At 32.6% G+C, this 17,703-nt stretch overlaps 2 protein-coding genes across 2 annotated transcripts in view; one reads left to right on the forward strand and one right to left on the reverse strand.

Moving 5' to 3' along the window:
- Window positions 1-2,452: 2,452 nt before the first annotated feature.
- LOC141346355 (alpha-1-syntrophin-like) overlaps window positions 2,453-17,703 on the forward strand; it is a 39,309-nt gene continuing 24,058 nt past the window's right edge. The window contains exons 1-2 of the mRNA XM_073851206.1: window positions 2,453-2,789; window positions 13,165-13,350. Coding sequence (XP_073707307.1) covers window positions 2,504-2,789; window positions 13,165-13,350 — 472 coding nt within the window. The 5' untranslated portion in view covers window positions 2,453-2,503. The remainder of the gene's footprint in view (window positions 2,790-13,164; window positions 13,351-17,703) is intronic.
- On the reverse strand, window positions 8,867-11,737 carry LOC141346740 (uncharacterized). The gene has a single exon (XM_073851692.1). It carries the CDS (start codon window positions 11,735-11,737, stop codon window positions 8,867-8,869), a length of 2,871 nt encoding a protein of 956 aa, XP_073707793.1.

Consider the following 17,703-nt stretch of genomic DNA (forward strand, 5'->3'; position numbering starts at 1 on the left):
GAATAAAACTAAAATAACAGCCTCATGCAAAGCATTCTGGGAACCAAAATCTGAAGGAAAAAAACTGAAAAAGGTTGATGAAGGTTTCTGGTTCCCAGAATGCTTTGCAGTAGGTTGTTATTTTATAGTTTTATTCTGTAAAGACAAAGACTTGTTAATGTTAAATGTTCATTTAACTTTGAACAAACTGTTGCCAGTAAATAACATAAATTAAAAATCTACAGTAAGTTACTGGCAACCAGCTGCAGAACTACAGCAAAATTTTTTACAGTGTAGCTCATTGTGAATGGACTGCAGAAGCAGTGGTTTGCTCTTTTGCTCTTTCGTATGTAGGTCAGTGAGGAGCATGATGTCTGGATCAGCGTTTGCTGAGGAGCCATCCAAACCTTTCCACATATAAAGAGACTAATTAGAGTCTCTGTTTGGTAATTAGGTTGAATAGCTTCACACTGTGCCGTCAGTGCAAACATGAGAGTCTTTCACTACATTAGCAGCCGACTGAAAAATGGTTTCAGCTGTCTGTGTTTGAGGTCTGTAGATAAAAATAATACCCTTACAGAAATGTTCTATAAATAAAAGTAAAATACCACAGTTATGGTATCAAAGAGAAAGATCATGGTACTTTGATATGTTTCATAAAATCTATCTATGGTACACTAAAGAATTATGTGCTATAAAGTGCTTGGTTTTATGTGGTTTTAAATATGTATGAATACCGTTGATTGAATAACAACAACAACAACAACAACAAAAATAACAATAATGATTATTATTAATTTATATTTATTATTTAACAAAATCAAAAATTGTAATTTAATTTTAATTTTTTTTAAGTGTTTAATTTTATTCCTGTTAAAGACACAACATATGAATTACACTCTACAAAAATTTACCATAGAGAATTCTTTGCATTTATGTATAAAAGATTTACCAAGAATAATAAATAAATGGCAATTTCCTAATAAAATAATTTGTTTTGTCATGAAAAAATCTTATTAAAAGTGATTTAATATTACAATGTAATATTAAATATTTGCAATACTTAAAATTTTGAATATTATATTTTTTATAATATTTTTTAATATAATTTATTTATAATATGATTTTAATTTTTCCTATATATATTATTAAAAGTGTTTTAATATTATAATATAATATTATATATTTGCAATATTTTATATTTTGAATATTATATATTTTTTTATTTTTTAATATAAAAATTATTTATAATATTGTTTTAATTTTTCATATATATATATATATATATATATATATATTACCAGTTAAAAGTTTGGACACACTTGATTTAATGTTTTTCATGATCTAAAAACTCAAAAAGTAGTTTTTTAGTCAAAAACTAACTATTTAAAAAAACAATACAATATATTTTTACTTTACTTTACTTTACTTTACTTTACTTTACTTTACTTTACTTTACTTTATTTCATTTTATTTTATTTTATTTTATTTCATTTTCGAATACAAATTGTGCCAAGGAATGATTCTCAGTTTGTTTTTAAGAAAAACTGAAGTTAAGAATTTTTTCCCATGGAAAAAAAAAACAACAAATTCCTAATTTCAGCTTTTCTTCAAAAAACAAACTGAGAATCATTCCTGGGCACAATTTGTATTTAAAAAAATAAAACAATATATATATATATTGTATTGTTTTTTTTTTTTTTTAATAATTGATATTTGACAAAAAAATTACTTTTTGAGTTTTTAGATCATGAAAAACATTGTCAAGTGTGTTCAAACTTTTGACTGGTAGTGTATATGAATAAATAAATCTATATATTGTGGAGTTTAAAATAAAAAATAAAATAAAAAAATGTTTTAGTTTATTAAAAAAAAAGACAGAAATGTTGGCATAAGGTGTGAAATAATTTTATTATTATTTCTTTGTAAAAACAGTCTGTGGCATACATGCATGGAGCCATTTTGTTGTCATGTGATGCCTTGCATACCCATGTGACCCCCCTAGACCCTCATAACCTTATCAAGCCTTTTTCATTATTAATAAAGTATTTTGATCTCTTTATATCCACAACTCAAAAGTTCATGACGATGAGTGATGTATTCAAGATGCAGGGAAAGTTTATATATATATATATTTTAACTTAATGTAACCAATAATGTTACATTTTAATGTATTATTGAAAGTTATTATTACTATTATTATTAAACTGGTATTCGATTAACATTTTTGTCAAGTTTATTTGAATATTTTTCATTTCATTTTTTTCTTTTGTTTCTTTTCTGCCCTTTTCTATGTGATGAAGCTGCAATATTGTAACAAGCATGACAATAAAACTACTTTGAATCTAAAAACTAAAGCTGAATTGAGAAAGAGAGATAGAGAGAGGCAAGGAGAGAGAGAGAGAGAGAGAGAGGTAGAGAGGTAGAGGGGTTTGGTTTTGGTTAGTAGGAGGGTGTAAGTTGAGTTCGGGACTGCAGCCCGTCCGCTCCGCTCCTCCGCTGGTATTCCAGGAATGTGTTGATCATGGCGGCCGCTGTGAAGCCCGTGAAGAGCGGACTGCTGGAGCTCCGCGTTACCGTTCACCACTGGATCCGCGTGCTCGCCACTCTCAGCGAGGACTCGTTTATTGTGAGCCCCGGAGAAACCGCCGATGAGTCCGCGAACAGCTGCTCGCCCGCGCCCGGAGGGGCTGTTAACGGGGATCCGGCGAACCTCAGCGCCTCCCCGGTACCGGACACCATCACGAACGTCAAACGAACCGTCCGAGTCACCAAACAAGAAGTTGGAGGACTCGGAATAAGTATTAAAGGTACGAAAACTCTTAAATATCGGTTATTAAAGTGTTCTTTGTTTACTAAAACTTATTCTTCGTGAAACAGTTACTTTGAAACTGAGGAATCTATCTATCTATCTATCTATCTATCTATCTATCTATCTATCTATCTATCTATCTATCTATCTATCTATCTATCTATCTATTTGCGCTTCTTGTACTATGGTCATAGCATAGTATTCTTTTAAATTCTCATGGTGAAGTTGTGATATCAGATACTGAAAATAATACCATGGTTTTAAATGGGTTTTCAAAGAAAACTATGGTGCAATGTCCAAAATGTCTTAAACCCATAGAACTATGGTACTTTTTTTGATATTTTTTGCCCATTCATACCATCAGATACTGAAAATAATACCATGGTTTTAAATAGGTTTTCCAAGAAAACTATGGTGCAATGTCAAAAATGTCTAAAACTCATGCAACTATGGTACTTTTTTTTTTGCCCATTCACACCATCAGATACTGAAAATAATACTATGGTTTTAAATGGGTTTTCAAAGAAAACTATGGTGCAATGTCCAAAATGTCTAAAACCCATTGAACTATGGTACTTTTTAGTATTTTTTGCCCATTCATACCGTCAAATACTGAAAATAATACTATGGTTTTAAATGAGTTTTCCAAGCAAACTATGGTAAAATGTCCAAAATGTCTAAAACCCATTGAACTATGGTGCTTTTTGGTATTTTTTGCAATCGCATACCATCCGATATTGAAAATAATACCATGCTTTTAAATTGGTTTTCCAGGAAAACTATGGTGCAATGTCCAAAATGTCTAAAACCCATGCAACTATGGTACTTTTTGGTATTTTTGCCCATTCATAGATCAGATACTGAAAATAATACCATGGTTTTAAATAAGTTTTCCAAGAAAACTATGGTAAAATGTCCAAAATGTCTAAAACCCATTGAACTATGGTGCTTTTTGCTATTTTTTGCAATCTCATACCATCCGATAATGAAAATAATACCATGCTTTTAAATTGGTTTTCCAGGAAAACTATGGTGTAATGTCCAAAATGTCTAAAACCCATGGAACTATGGTACTTTTTGGTATTTTTTGCCCATTCACACCATCAGATACTGAAAATAATTCCATGGTTTTAAGTTGGTTTTCCAAGAAAATTATTGTGCAATGTCCAAAATGTCTAAAACCCATGGAACTGGTACTTTTTGCAATCTCATACCATCAGCGTACCATGAAAATACTATAGTAGCCTACATTTATTTCAGTACCATGGTATTATCGTCTGACACTTTACTTTACTATGGCATCTTTGGGGTTTCTAATTTTATTTAGTATCTCAAAACTTTGACAGCTGTCAAAATAAGTGACATATCAGTGTAGACCTTGGAGAAACATCTCAGCATTTGACCAGATCAGTTATGATGTTTTATTAATAATGACTTGCATGGATGTGGCTCGTCATTGGGTTGCTATTAAGATTTACAGTTCGTGAATCGTGCAGTATGTGTGTGTTCTTGGGGGGGAGGAGGGCGTTTGCACCCTAATGTCGACAGCTGACCAGGGAATTACCCATCATGCTCTGCCTGTCACTGGCTTCAGATGAAAGCTGTGGAACGAGAGCAGAGGAGAGTATGGTGCTGTTTATTTTAGGGAGCCAGAGAGGGACGACCTTGCCTTGAGTACGAAGTGCAGTTGTATGTCTATATTTACTGTGGTACAAGTCTTTGGGCCTGAACACTTTTGGAAACACCTCAAAAACACACATGCAAACTTAGCAGCAACTCTTTTTTAAAATAAGAACTTTTTGCTTGGGTTTGTATGGTATTAATATGTCACAAGCCAGAAATTATATGACTAGAATTTGGTTACCATTTTGGATGTTGGATATGTCCAGGTTAATTTATGTATTGGTCTCAAACTGTAACTGATTTTATTGGAGATATTGCATTCTCAGCATTGCCACAAGGGGCACTTTGGCCTAAATGATCAGGTTTTCAATTTTAAGATTTGAGGACATCCACAACAAAGGAAAATCTCCAAATTAAGTAAGACATAATTCAACATCCAATAGCGTAAGCAAAATTCGATTTTAATATTTAATTTCTGGCTAGTAACTTTTACTGGCTTCCTGTATAAAAGCTTGACAGTTTAAAACAGGGTTATTATAGTTAATAAAAAAAAGCTGAAATAAAATTAACATTAACTTAAAGTAAACAAAAATTAAATTAAAACACAATTTTTTCAGCTAACAAAAAACACAACAAAATAACTTTAAAAGTGGAAAATGTAAAAATAAAAATTTATTCAAAATACTAATAAAAAATATAAAACTTCCTGCATAAAAGCTTGACAGTTTAACACAGGGTTATTTTAGTTAATAATAATAATAATACAAAAGCTGAAATAAAATTAACGTCAACTTAAATAAAGTAAAAAAAAAAAATAATAATTCAATTTTAAATTATTCAATTATTTTATTTAGTTAACAAAAATACAACAAAATAACTTCTAAAAGTGGAAAATGTAAAAATAAAAATTAATTCAAAATATAAAACTTCCTGCATAAAAGCTTGACAGTTTAACACAGGGTTATTATAGTTAATAATAAAAAAGCTCAAATAAAATTAACGTTAACTTATATAAAGTATAAAAAAATACTTTTTCAGCTAACAAAAAACACAACAAAATAACTTTAAAAGTGAAAAATGTAAAAATAAATTCAAAATACTAATCAAAAATATAAAACTATTGTTTCATTCATACTAAAATAACATTGGTTTAATTAACAATTGAAAAAAAATACATATATATATTGATAAACTTTTATTTTTAATTTAATTTAATTATGTTTGCATATATGTGTGTGTACTGTGTGTATTAATTTATTAGTTATATTATTATTTTATATTATTTATAAATACACACACATACATGTATATATTAAGGGAAATATGTTAATTTATATGTTAAATATTTATATATAATATAAATTGTATACAAGTGTTTACATACTAATGTTTTAATATATTATTAATATATAATTGTTTTGCAGCTCTATTATGTATAGAATAGGACAATATTTGGCTGAGACACAACTATTTGAAATCTTGAATCAGAGGGTGCAAAAAAATCTAAATATTGAGAAAATCACCACCTTTTCTAAATGTAGTCCTTAGCAATGCATATTACGTGCAAATTCAGTTTTGATATATTTACAGTAAGAAATATATATAAAATTCTTAATGGAACATGATTTTAACTTAATATCCTAATGATTTTTGGCATAAAAGAAAAATAGTTCATTTTGACCCATGCAATGTATTTTTGTCTATAGCTACAAATATACCCGTGCTACTTAAGGTTTTGTGGTCCAGGGTAACTTGTATAACCTGAATCTTTTTTTTTTTTTCATATTGCATTTTAAATCACAACTTTTATTATGAACAATCATGTTTTTCCTCTGAATCATGCCGCCCTTCTTTTAACAAAATGCTGAGAGATGTACACAGAGATCCAAAAGTCTAAGACACACATTTTGGTTCAACATTACACTGCAATTCTTATGCTGCTAAAATAATTTGTAAATAAAACAGAAGCATTTCCTCTAGTGGACTCAGACCTTTGAACGCTGTATTTGCAGAAGAATGATGCAATCAGCGGAAGGTCGTTGCATTTTAGCATTAGTGTGTTTGTGCAGGACGTCCTGGCAGGGACTGCAGAGGGAAATGATTGATAACTTGCTGGAGCTCAAGTGGAGAGCCCACAGATTGCCAACAGTATCTGGCAGGAGCCAAGAGCCCAGCCGCATGCACGTTGCATCTGTCTTCAAAGGTCAAAAGGTCACCACAGTTGGGTTATTTACATAAGAACTCATCCTGATGATGATGGTGAGGAAGAAGCTGCTGGTGAACATGACCACACAGTCTGCGAGCGTCTTTAGAGCGATATAAAACCTGGAACCACCCATAAATGTTTTATGGTTTATGCTCAGGGTGGTCATTTCTCATGCCCTTGAATTTCTAGATATGTGTTTAAAGCCTAAGATCCTTTGAGACCAGGGATAGCAGCTGCCTGATTCTCCTTGGAAATTTCATTCAGATGCTCGTCTCCTCCAAGAGAACACCACTGACCGAACCATCATTCACCAAGGAAGATATATGTGTGTCGGTCTGTAATATTTGGAGCACACCCCAGCTCAAGGATGAAGGCGATGAAATTTGGATTGGTTTTACAACGTTGCCCGTAAATCACATCAAAGAGCACATCAGTAGGCAAGATTTAGAGCTGGTTTTTGATGCAGATGGTGTGCATTTAGCAATGCACACTCATTACTTTTCAAGTTTAGTTTTAAGAGTTTTTGTATGTGATGATTTGTGTGAATGAAATTGTTTTAACCACACAATATTGAAAAATTACTGAAAATGCAGTATTTTGTTTTTCTGGAACATGAAAAAATACAGAAATTGTCACCAGATGTCTTGAAGAGCTATATTTGGGAATAATTAATCAATCTAGAACAATTGGGTTTGGTTTTGTTGCAGAGAGTATATGCACAGAAGATGAAAATAAGTTGAAAAAGTTGACAAATTACTTTCTACTCTAATGACTTTTTGCTGTGAACCGTCCTTTTAGAACAACTTGGGAAAATGTAATATTGAAATAAAATGTCTGTTTTCTGTTTTGTTTAATATTTTTATTTTATAGCAGAAAAATAAACTGACAATAAATAATAAATTATAATAAATCATGTATTGATATAAATTAAATTGTGCAGCAAACCTTCTTTAATTTGCTTTTTTTTATTTCTTTTTTTTGCAATGATTTAGTTGTGGAGTGCATCTACATAGAAAATTAAAATAATATGGGACATTTGGGGGAAAAAAACTTGTTGAAAAGTTGAAAAATGACTTTCTGCTGTAATTACTTTTTGCTGTGAACTGTCCTTTTAGAACAATTTGGGAAGATCTGATTTTTTTTTCATTTTGTTTAATATTTTTATTTTATAGCAGAAAATTAAATTGACAAAAAAAATTAATTATAATAAATAATATATTGATATCAATAAAATTGTGCACCTCTATAAAAAAAGCACAGCAAACCTTGAGAATTTACGTTTTTATTTCTTAAAATGGCATTTAATTTTTTTTTTATTGCAATGATTTAGTTGTGGAGTGCATCTGCATAGAAAATAAAAATAATATGGGAAATTTGGGAGAAAAACTATGAATATAATTTTAAATAAAATAATTTTAAAAAGCTGAAAACTTGCTTTTTACTCTGACAACTTTTTTGTGTGAACCATCCTTTTTAGAACAATTGGGTAAAATATAATATTTTATTTCTGTTTTCTGTTTTGTTATATTTAAATGTATGTATGTTTTTTTATAGCAGAAAAAAAGTAAATTTATAATAATATAGTTATATAAATAAAATTGTGCAGCTCTATTAAAAAAGCACAGCAAATCATGGAGCTTTTTAAATTGCATTTTAAATTTCTTTTTTTATATATAATTATTGCAGTGATTTTGCTGTGGAGTGCATCTGCATAGAACATAAAAATAATATGGGAAATTTGGTTAAAAAAATTAAATATACAACCATAAACAGTAACCAAGAACTTTTAGCTTCTTTCTGCTTCCTAGATTTCATAGGCCACATTTCAACTCTTTTCACTATAAAATAATATTATTAAAAACCAAGTGCATATGTTTATTTAAATAAATCACAGTCTTCACAATTTTAGCTATTTTTGCATTTTAAATTTAATTTTTTTTTTTTTTTTTTTTTTTATTGCAATGATTTTGCTGTGGAGTGAAACTGCATGGGTAATAAAAATAAAATGGGAAATGTGGGGGAAAAAAACTTAGAAAACAATGTCACATACAACCATTAACAGTAACTAAAAACTCCTTACTTAAACCAGAAGTGCATCTATTTATTTAAATAAATCACAGTCTTTGTAGTTTAATTATTGCATTAAGCCATATCACAATATGGGTTTCGATATACTGTACAACCACAAATTTGACACTTAATTTGGCAATTTGAATCCTAATAATACAATCAGGCTAAGTTGATGTTTAGAAATGATCATCTTTGTCTTTTCCAGAAAGAATCGGTCTGTCCTCCATGTTCTCTTTAGTCTCGATGGCCATTTTAAGTTTCTGCCAGAATGCTCGAGTATCTTCTCCAGGTTTGGGGCGCTGTAAAAACGTCCGTTTCTTCACCAGCTTCCGCATTCGGTAATACGGCGAAAGTTGGTGCACAGGAATATCCTCGAGAAAAACTAAAACCAAAACGTCTTTCTGTTCATCAAAAAGTCTAAAGCTGGCCACCTGGATCTCATGCGAACACCAGACGCTCTTCAGGTAGTTGTGTGTGATTAGACAGACGGTTTTGCGGCTGTTGTATATTGCGTCCACAATGTTGTCAATAATGGTCTTTCCTGGCTGGAAGTCTCGATGATGAAGGCACAATCTCAAACCATGTTGATCCTCAAGTTTGGGCACAAGTTCCTCTAGTACCCATGGCTCCTCTTGAACATTGTAGGAAATGAAAGCATCGTATTGGAAATCCGGATGATTTGCGGTTTGCTTCCTCTTTTTGTCATTGAGGAAAGCTAGAAAGAGGTAGTATGCATAGACCAACTGCCATTTTAGAAAGTGGTAGATAAATGAAATGACTAGAGTGAGAATGACGATGGAGGAGCTGTAGATAAAGCAGATGAAGTCGTAATTCACGTTGCAGGATTCAGTGTTGAAGGCCGCCAGACTCTTTCCGCTTAAAGAGAGGGGATAGCGACATTCGTACCTGTTCAGGTAAAGCACCTGCGTCTCATTGTTTTTGACAGCCCAGTCGATGAACCAAGCATTACTGCAGTCGCAAGTGAAGCTGTTGTTTTGCAAGTCAAGCACTTTGAGTTGAGGAAGTGATTGGATGATGCTTTTGTTTATAAATTGAAGGTCATTGGTACTGGCTCGTAGGATCGTCAAACTGGAGAGATTTGCGTCCACTAAGAAGTCCAAGGACTTAAGGTGAGTCCGACCCAATGTAATCTTATTAAGGCCTGATATTGGCTGGAAAAGCCTGGGTGTCAAAGCATTCCTGATCGCAAGATTATTACTTGTCAAATCCATGTAAGTAAGATTGGGAGTGTGACTAAATGTGTCCACATGTAAATTCTCTATATTAAGATTCCCAGCATAAAAAACTCGCAAGTTTTTGAGACCTTTCAAGAAGTTTGAAGGTATGTAGTTTAGGCCTCGCCGTTGACTATTAATCTTCAAAACTCTTAGTTCAGTTAGCAGGATGAATGGTTGGCGTTGTAGCTCCTGTTCACTCTCGTACGAGATGTAATTGCAACTCAGATCTAAACTCTGTAGCTTAGGCGTGCCCGCGAACACAGCATGGTTTCCTAGAGTTCTTTCTGTGATTTTGTTCGATGCAAGATGCAAATCTGCTAAATGCATCAGTCCTGCAAAAGCATATGGATAGATATTTAATATTTGGTTATCTGAGAGATGCAAGGTCCGAAGGCTATCCAAAGCTTTAAAAGAGTCATTTTGGATGGCACTCAACTTATTGTTACTCAAATCCAGGTGTTGTAAGTTTTGAGGGCCGTGTGTAAAGGTACCACTGACTGTTAACATATGATTGCTACTCAAAATCAGCTCTTCGAGATTTCCTAAATCCTTAAATACACACGCCTTGACTGTCACAATTTGGTTCTTGTGCAAATAGAGATGTCGTAACTGCGTCAGGTTGGCAAAATCAGAGCAGTCAATCTTTTCAATGCTGTTGAGATGAAGGTCAAGGACTTGTAAGTTGGGGAGAACCTGAAGAGTGTCGTTCAGTTGGGTCAGACGGTTCTTTTGTATTCGTAACTCCGTCAAGTTGGCTAGATGTTTAAATGACGAGTTATACATTCTCAATACTCCGTTGTTTCTTAGGTGCAACTGATTCAAATGTGCGCATGGTCTAAACATGCGATCAGTGAGTACAGAAAGTTGGTTATCTTCCAAGTGGAGACCCGTCAGACTAGGAAAACATGCCTTCTGCAAAAGCATCTCCACCTTGAACTCTTTCAGACCATCCAGTGCCATCCAGGTCACAGATGGGAAACTCTGCATTATATAACCCAGTTGTTTCTCTTCAATGACATTCCTACTGAAGTTGAGAATTTTAACTGTGTTCAGGAACGCCTTGTCTAGAATAAACCAGTCGGAAGAATCACTCTGGAAACTGGATGACAAATCCAAGTACTCAAGAGCAGGAAAGATGTTTTCCGTCATCCGAAACACCATCAAGGGATTCATCGACAGATCCAACTTTTTCAAACCAAAGAATGGAGATGGGATGTCGCTTGAGTTGAAAACTTTGAATCCGTTCTTTCCCAAGTAAAGTTCCTCCAGATGTGGCACTTGAAGAAGAGCATGGAGTTTGGAAATGTGCTTTAACTTGTTATTGGTAAGGTTCACAAGCCTCAAATTCGAAAGTGCCGCAAACGTCTGGTTTTCAATCGTCTCTAGGTAATTGGAGTCGAGTCTTAACTGAGAGAGACTTACAAGACCGTCAAGCAGTTTTGTGCTCACAGTTTTGATTTTATTGTGGGATAGGTTGAACTCTTCCAGGTTTGGTAGGTCACTCAATGCGTTGGGGTGTATTTCAGTTATATTGTTGTGAGATATGTTTAAAATGATCAGATTTGAAAGTCTGTTGAAATCCCCTTCAACGATCCGATGGATGTAATTGTAGGAAATATCTAGATTGACGGTGTTGTGTGGTAACGGCGAAGGTATTTTTCTGTAGCTCATCCTGTTGCACAGTACCTTCAGAAGGCCAGAGTATTCGAAAGGGAAATAAATCGTGCAGTTACTGAAAGAAAACCCATCGGTCAGGGTTATGAGGACACAACAGTTCAAAACGTAAAAAAACGCAGAACTTTGCCTCATCTTGATGATTCCACCCTTTATTTGCAGTGTGAAATCTGTAAATAACAGAATCTGCACTGATTTCAAAAGGAGGTAATGAGGCGTGCACAAGAACTTAAAATAGCAATAGACGAAAACTTCCTTTTTTTCTCAGTCTTGATTGGTTTTCACAAACAGCACCTTGATCTTCCCCTGAAAGACACATTTTTTTGTTTGAAAACGTTATTGTTTAACATTTTGGTATGTCCACTTGTGCAGTGACCTCTAATTTGCAAAAGTACTGAAGGATTGTGAAATTACTGATTATATATATATATTATAAAGGGTTTCTGCTGGTCTTAAACTCATAATTCATTTGTGTATAAACTAAGGCCATAAAAAGGTCCTAGTCAGAGTCTTAAATTCATAAAGTCATGGTATTACACGTTGCATGCATTGCTAAAAATGAACATCATCTTCTGCATATTTATTCTGTTTTCTAATACTAATGCAAAATATTAGTCTCTTGTTTTCTAAAAAATCAAAATGCATTTACTTGAGATTCAAAATGAAGATATGATGTCTTGTTTTCTGAGAAATGATGCAACACAATATGTTCCCTAAATTTTCTTTACATTGTCTTAAAAAGGTTTTAAAGTCCTAACTTCCATAATCCTTTTCTAGTATCTCTACAGTAACTGATATATTTCTTTTTGTGCAATTACACTCTTAAAAATAGAGGTGCTTTAAAAGGTTCGTCACAGCGATGCCACAGAAGAACCATTTTTGGTTCCACAAAGAGCCATTCAGTCAAAGGTTCTTTATAGAACCATCTCTTTCTTACCTTTTAATAATCTGAATGATCTGAAGAACCTTCTTTCGCCACAAAGAACATTTTGTGAAACAGAAAGGTTCTTTAGATGTTAAAGGTTCTTCATGGAACCATTTAGACAAAAAAGATTCTTCTAGCATCGTGAAGCACCTTTATTTTTATGATTGTAGATTGGCATACCAGCACTTAAGAGTATTTTGCCACTAGTTACCAGTATTACAAATATAAGAAAGATGTCCGTACCTTCTTTGTCTGTATTTCTCAGTAGCAACATGCAAACCCAGAATATCAGAGATCTGTCACAGGACTAAAAGAAGAAGCTATTTGAGTACTTCCCTGCATTTTTACGCTGAACATTGAAGGATGTGACATCACTGCGGTACTATCTGTTTATTTAATCTTATGTCAGCACATGATTGGAAAAGACTGGTTAGCCAGCAGAGGCGTTCTGACTGTGTTAAGAGTAAAAACATGGAAGCCAAGTGTATTAACAATAAAAAAAAGTATTACCAAGTATATCTTTTGAATTGCACATCACATATTTTTCATTATATGATGGTTAGTTTAAACATTTCCCCTTGTGTTTTCAGTTAGTTTAGCATGCATTCAACAGTTTTTTTTACCACATGTGTTACAGGGGGTAAGGAGAATAAGATGCCCATCCTGATCTCAAAGATCTTCAAGGGACTGGCGGCGGACCAGACGGAGGCTCTTTACGTGGGCGATGCGATTTTGTCCGTGAACGGGTACGACCTCAGAGAGGCCACTCATGACGAGGCTGTTCAAGCCCTGAAGAAAACCGGCAAAGAGGTCATTCTGGAAGGTAAGATGGAGCGGATCATTTGGCTTCAAGGAATAGTTCAGCCAAAATGTATGTATTTTTTATGTTTTTGGTCCTTGGAACACAAAAGGTGATTTTTTTTATGTTAATATCCTGATTATTCTTTTACATATAATAAAAGTGAATGAAAACTTGGGCTGTCAAGCTCCGAAATGACAAACATCATGCATATTTCTCTTCTGAAGTCATACAGTACATCAGTGTGAGGAACAAACCCAAGTTTAACTCATTATGTACTGCCTACTGTAACTCACTTGAATGTCTGAATCATGAACAAATGGAGTCTAATTGTTAACTTAACTCATTTAAAAATAACATTCCATTACTTGATACAAAACATAAAATAAAATGTATAAAAAGATCTGATTTCAGCTACAGTAGTTGACAAGGCGACATTTTGTCATTTCTTGAACTACTAAAATAACTAAAAATAAACAAAAAATTATTAATACAATTCATAATATTAAATAATATTTGAAATTTTTGTTAATTGATGTGCAAACTGAAATAAAAAAATACATAAAAATAAACTGATCTAATTACAGCTACAGTATTTCTTATTTTTTGTTTAGTTCAACTTGAAGTACTGACATAACTAATAATAATAAATAAAAACTACTGTACATAGACCTGTTTAGTCGTAACTCTTTTTATTTATATTTTTCATTCAGAGAGTAAATTAAATGAGATTAAACAAAATATTCCTTTCTGGATTAATTACAAATAAAGTAAAAATAATAGTAACAAAACTAAACAAATAGATCAGAAGAAAAAGAAGATAAGTCATAAATATCTGCTCCAAAACTCACAAATAATATTTAGAACAATAATATATAATCATAGTACATATGTACATACAGTATAATACCAATATAGACATTACAGCAACTTGAAACATTGGTAAAATGAAGAATAAATAAATAATAAATACATTTTAAACTGACATTGTCACTTGGAAAATAAATAAAATACAATTTCTTTACAATTTTACTGTGAAAGCAGTCAAGATCAGATACAGAGGGAGGGTTACTAATTAATGAATTATACATTAAGAAAAGTAGTTATTTTTTAAAGTACAAAAGCAAAGGTTGCCAAATTGTGTTAAATTGTTCTGTTCTGTTCTGCCAAGTATTGTAAATCTCTTATAAAGACCTGTTAAATAATTTTTTTTTTTAAATAATTCTAGCACACACTAGAATTTGAGATTTTTTGCCCAAAATCTCAAACAGAACTATCATGGCCTCTAATAACTTGGAATATGGAGTCATATTAACCACTTATATGATACCTTATGGTCTTTTTTGTTATTTTGTAGTTTGTGAGGCCCCATTCATTTACTTTCATTGTATTGAAAAATGCAATCATGACATTTTTCCTTTTTTTTTTTAAGTTACATAGTTTTGGAACTTGAGAATGACTAAATTAATTTTCTGTTTGCCAACGCTGTATAGATTAAAGCATTCAAACGGCAAACCGTCAAACCTTTTACAGCATTAAAGCTGGCATTGACCAACCTTTCTTTTTTTAGTTTGCACGCTGTTTCCAATCTCTCTTCTTCTTAGTACAGGGGTCAGCAACACTTTTGACATGAAGTGTTCAAATGGGAAACCATGAGACCTTAATAACTGCGTGCACAAGTGTTTGGAACTAAAATTGAGCATGAGTATATCAGCGAATGATAATTACATTAATGCACATCTTTAAAAGGCTTGATGGAGTCCATAATGGAAGGCGGGCTGTATAGTTTTTACGAGCCTGCACGTGTGTGTGTGAGATACCCATAATGCCATATCAGCATTTTAGCCCCTTTAAGAAGGCTCTTAAGCGCCAAAGATGCAGGAGTGAACGGTGTTTGCATGTAATGCTGCTCTCAGGTCCTCTGGGATGGTCCTATGAGTTCAGAATTGGTAATTGCGATGAAATGGACGTCTGGATGTTTTGGCAATTTCATATTTATTTCTTTTTTTATGCTACAAACACAGAAAGCTTTTTCTTAGCACTACAGCAAGAACATGAAGAGCAAATGATGCACATTAGGGTGTGTACTGCAAAAATAATTTTCTTAATATTTTTGTCTTGTTTTTCAGAAAAAAATATGTACACATTTTATATTGCTTTTGTTTAAACCTCAGATAATTTGGTTTGATTTATAAAAGAAGTAAAACAAGAAATCAATTAAGCAATAAGGTTAGAAAAATATTTATAATTGATAATTATGTTTACGTGAACAATCGTGACCCTGGACCACAAAACTAAACAAACGAAAATACATTGATTTATCTTTTATGCCAAAAATCATTAGGATATTAAGTAAAAATCATGTTCCGTGAAGATACTGTAAATATATCAAAACTTAATTTTTGATTAGTAATATGCATTGCTAAGGACTTCATTTAGACAACTTTAAAGGTGATTTTCTCGATATTTAGATTTTTTTTTGCACCCAGATTTTCAAATAGTTACATCTCGGCCAAATATTGTCCTAACAAACTATGCATCAATGAAAAGCATATTTATTCAGCTTTCAGATTCTGTATAAATCTCAATTTCAAGAAAATGAACCTTATGACTGATTTTGTGCTCTGGGGGTCACAATTTACAAGTGTGCATTTATTTATTTTTTATCCAAAATAGGATACTAATGCATTATTAAAATCAGAAGCTAAGTTTCCAAGGCAGCATTTCTCATTTTTTAATTTTTTAAATAACTAAATAAATTAAATTAATATATAACATATATATATATATATATATATATATATATTTTTTTTTTTTTTTAATTACTTAAACATGAACTCAAATTAAAGTGCAAAAATAAATAAATGTTACATCTAGATGAGCTAAATAAGTAGAGTTTTTGTAGTTTTTTAGCTGTTTTTTATTGTACAGTCACCATTCACAAATACAGCTTATTTTGTTGAAATGAAAATTAGCTTTCACGATTATACTTTGAACAAACATATGAATTCTGACGTGACTTATTGGTGGTATACTAGGTGAATATTAAAGAGGATATTAAAAAATGATATCACACATCTACAACACTTCTCTGATAGAATTTTCCTCTGTAATTCTTACTCTGTGATCTTAAATCTGAGTCAGAGACAGACGGGCAGCATGCATGAGAGACTCACAACGGGAATGATTGGAAGCATGAAAACTCCTGTCATCCGCTGCAGCTTTTCCCACCATGCTTGAGCGCGAAAGGCTTGATTTTTCAGAGGCTCATCCCACACACACGAGCAGCTCAGAATCTTGCAGTCGTTTCTATCTCAGGGATTTACTCTCTTCCACTTAGTGAGTTTCTCTGATCCAGTAATTGAGAGTGTTTGTGTTCTCCCTCGACTTCTGCCTCCCTCTACCAAAAAGAAGTATACTTCAAGTTTATTTTTTTAAGTATACTGTAAGGTTCGGGTATATTTTTAAGTAAACTTTACGTAGTAAGCAGTGATGCACGGGTTGATCCAAAATGAGCGGGTGCCTGCGGTCACCCGCGGTTACGAGTCATCCAAAAATATTTGTAATGATATTCGGTCGCGGTCGGTCGGGTCGTTTGAAATAAAGATGCCAATTAAACCTTTGTAATTTATATAGTGCTAGACACAATTTTCTATGAAATACATAGACCTACACTTTATTGTCTGAATAATATTTACCTTTTCTGAATGTTGAGCTTTATTAACTGTTTAATAAATGCTGACGCGGGACAAAATGCCCGATTTCCCAACACGTTGAACTGAGCAATGCCATTGTACCATTTTAATAGGCTACTTCTAAACGCATATAGCTCAGTAATGTCAGCTTTATGTATTTTCTGAGAGGGGGTGTTTTTTTTTTGAGTCTTTCTTTTTGGAATTATTAGACACATTTCACTATGTCTTTTCAAATGCCTAGGTTTGTTTAATTATTTATTAATTAATTATAAAACGGTTAGTTCCATTCCTCAATTCTGATTGGTCAGCAGCTGTGTCGTATTCATGATACGGCACTGCTATGACCGCTTCACTCAACGGTTTTGTGTATCATTGAACCCCCTTAGCAACCACCCTTAGCAGCGTAAACACAGCTGCAGCACTTAGGGACTACTTTTTACAGCGGAAGGCAGTTAATGATTTTACTTTATGAAAACGTACAACTTAATATATATAAATTAATATATATTTTTGATTTTAATATTTTTATTGTGTGGTAACCGTTTTATAAAAGCAATAAGGTACTTGAGGCCGTGCTGTATCATGAATAAATCACGGCCTCTCGTACCTTATTGCTTAATTATAATATATTTTTAAACGTTTATTCAAGCAGTAATATATAAATTATCTCATGTATATGCTT

This window comes from Garra rufa, chromosome 12 (assembly GCF_049309525.1).
Source record: "Garra rufa chromosome 12, GarRuf1.0, whole genome shotgun sequence".
NCBI lineage: Eukaryota > Metazoa > Chordata > Actinopteri > Cypriniformes > Cyprinidae > Garra > Garra rufa.

Bases quoted from the DNA above. Each gene is read 5' to 3' on its own strand.
- LOC141346740 (XM_073851692.1), bottom strand. From the start codon at position 11,737: ATGAGGCAAAGTTCTGCGTTTTTTTACGTTTTGAACTGTTGTGTCCTC.